A 2002-nucleotide genomic window follows, 5' to 3' on the forward strand; every position below is an offset into this window, starting at 1 on the left:
TTTTTAACACTCTTACACTAAGAACATTATTTTATAACATTTAAAAAAAGGCCTAGAGGAACTGACCACTACAACCCCCCTTGTATACGTCACTGGTCCTCCCAATATATTAAAAGTATATTACTCAATAATTTGTTTGTTTTGTCCCGGTTTCGCCTTATAAATTTATGGCAACCATAATCTACCATCTAACGGGATATCACCATACTCACTCTTTTTTTAAAAAAAGTCTAATAAATGCTCTGTGTCAGTGGCGTGGCGAACTACTTTTTGACCAGGGGCCAAATACAGAATACCAACCCACCCACCCACCTCAAATTAATATTTACACCTAAATTCGAATGCCAAGGGTGATTTTATATTATATATAAAAAAAACATTTTTATACGTCATGTACAGTATTAAAATATAACAGTAATGTTTAAAATTTAATATAATATATTACATTTATCCATACATAAAATGTTTGACAAATAATATTTAATTATTTAAAAAGTAATGACTTCTTCATTAAATCACTTGTTAATGCTAACTTATCTATTGCTTCATCAATGTTAATAGAATTGGTCAAATCTTTTTCACATGATATCAAAATAAGACTTTCTAACCTACTTTGTGCCATTGTTGAACGGAGTCTAGTTTTAATAAGTTTGAGTTTTGAAAATGACCGTTCACAAGAAACGGAAGTTGTTGGAATGGTACACAAATGTTTATATAGAAGGTATAAATTCGGGAAAGCTGTAATTAAGTCAAATGAATTAAGTAGTTGGAGCAATTGGAGTGGTGTTGTTTTCTTAGAACGGTTTATGTTGGTGTCTTGACTTTCATTTTCATGATTTTCATCAGAATCATCTTCATATTCATTATTGTTGATAAAATTAATGTCATCAGTGTAATTGTGAACTTTATCTGGGTTAATTTGAGATTGAAATTCTAAAAAACTTTTAGAAAATACAGTATATTCAATGCGTAGTGCATCTTGATTAATCTGAGGAATCCATATTTCAAAGAATTAAACATATCGTCAGGACATGGTTTTCCTTGATTGGCATTCATTAATCTATCATGTGTTAAAAAAGACAAGTCTTTAAGACTTTTGATTTTTTCAAATCGTGTTGTTATTGACATTATTATTTTATCAATGACTAGAAAATATACTTTAGATTTGAAATTATCTACTGGATTTGAAATTATTTCATCTTCAGAGATTTCATCAAACATTCTTTTTCGTTTTCTAAGCCTTATTTCAGGAAGTTGTGTTTCGTCAAGTTCATTATCGATTGCAAATTGTTTAGCATTTTGTAATACTTCATGTGCTCCTTCAGTTGTTCGTAAGTTGGTTAGTTGCTGTTTTACAGAATCGACCATGACTAAGGCTTGCATAAAATCAATCGCTGGAGATTGGAGGTATTTAGATAATGGTGTTGTAATCTCAAAAATTGTTTTCGTTAAAAACATTATCGACACAAATGAGAAAGATGTAATATTTTTGAATAAAGTGGTTGCTAATGAGCCTGTTGATCGGTCGCTTATATTTGAGAGGTCTTCTAATGTATTCAAAATGGCTTTGTACTTTTCAAAAACCACTTCTATTACCCTATGATGTGATGTCCATCGAGTGGTAGAAAAGTTTTTCATTCGACGAGCATGCTCATGTGGGTATAATGTTTTTTGGTGTTCCATAAATAATGCTGTTCTTTTACGTGCTGCCATAAACTCTTTTAATGATTGAATATAACCAAAAAAGTTTCTAGTTTCTGTACAAGAATCACATGTGTCAACAATTGTTAAATTCAGAGTATGAGCAAAGCACCATATATATACTGCTCGAGGATTGTTCTCTTGAATTAATGTTCTAAGTCCTGATTATTGCCCTTGCATAACAGCAGCACCATCGTACGATTGAGCACATAATTGATTTTTCCAGTCCAAGCCATATTTTTCACAAATATCACAAAATAAGTTAAACATTCCTTTTCCGGTTGAGTCAGTTGCTATTTTT

At 31.0% G+C, this 2002-nt stretch overlaps 1 protein-coding gene across 1 annotated transcript; it reads right to left on the minus strand.

Moving 5' to 3' along the window:
* Positions 1-484: 484 nt before the first annotated feature.
* Positions 485-1937, minus strand: LOC112680142. Its single transcript, XM_025550151.1, has 3 exons — positions 1901-1937; positions 1159-1757; positions 485-988 (listed from the first exon to the last, which is right to left on the minus strand). Exons 1-3 carry the CDS (start codon positions 1935-1937, stop codon positions 485-487), a joined length of 1140 nt encoding a protein of 379 aa, XP_025405936.1.
* Positions 1938-2002: the final 65 nt, after the last annotated feature.

Source organism: Sipha flava, unplaced genomic scaffold (assembly GCF_003268045.1).
Source record: "Sipha flava isolate LNK unplaced genomic scaffold, YSA_version1 174_pilon_pilon, whole genome shotgun sequence".
NCBI lineage: Eukaryota > Metazoa > Arthropoda > Insecta > Hemiptera > Aphididae > Sipha > Sipha flava.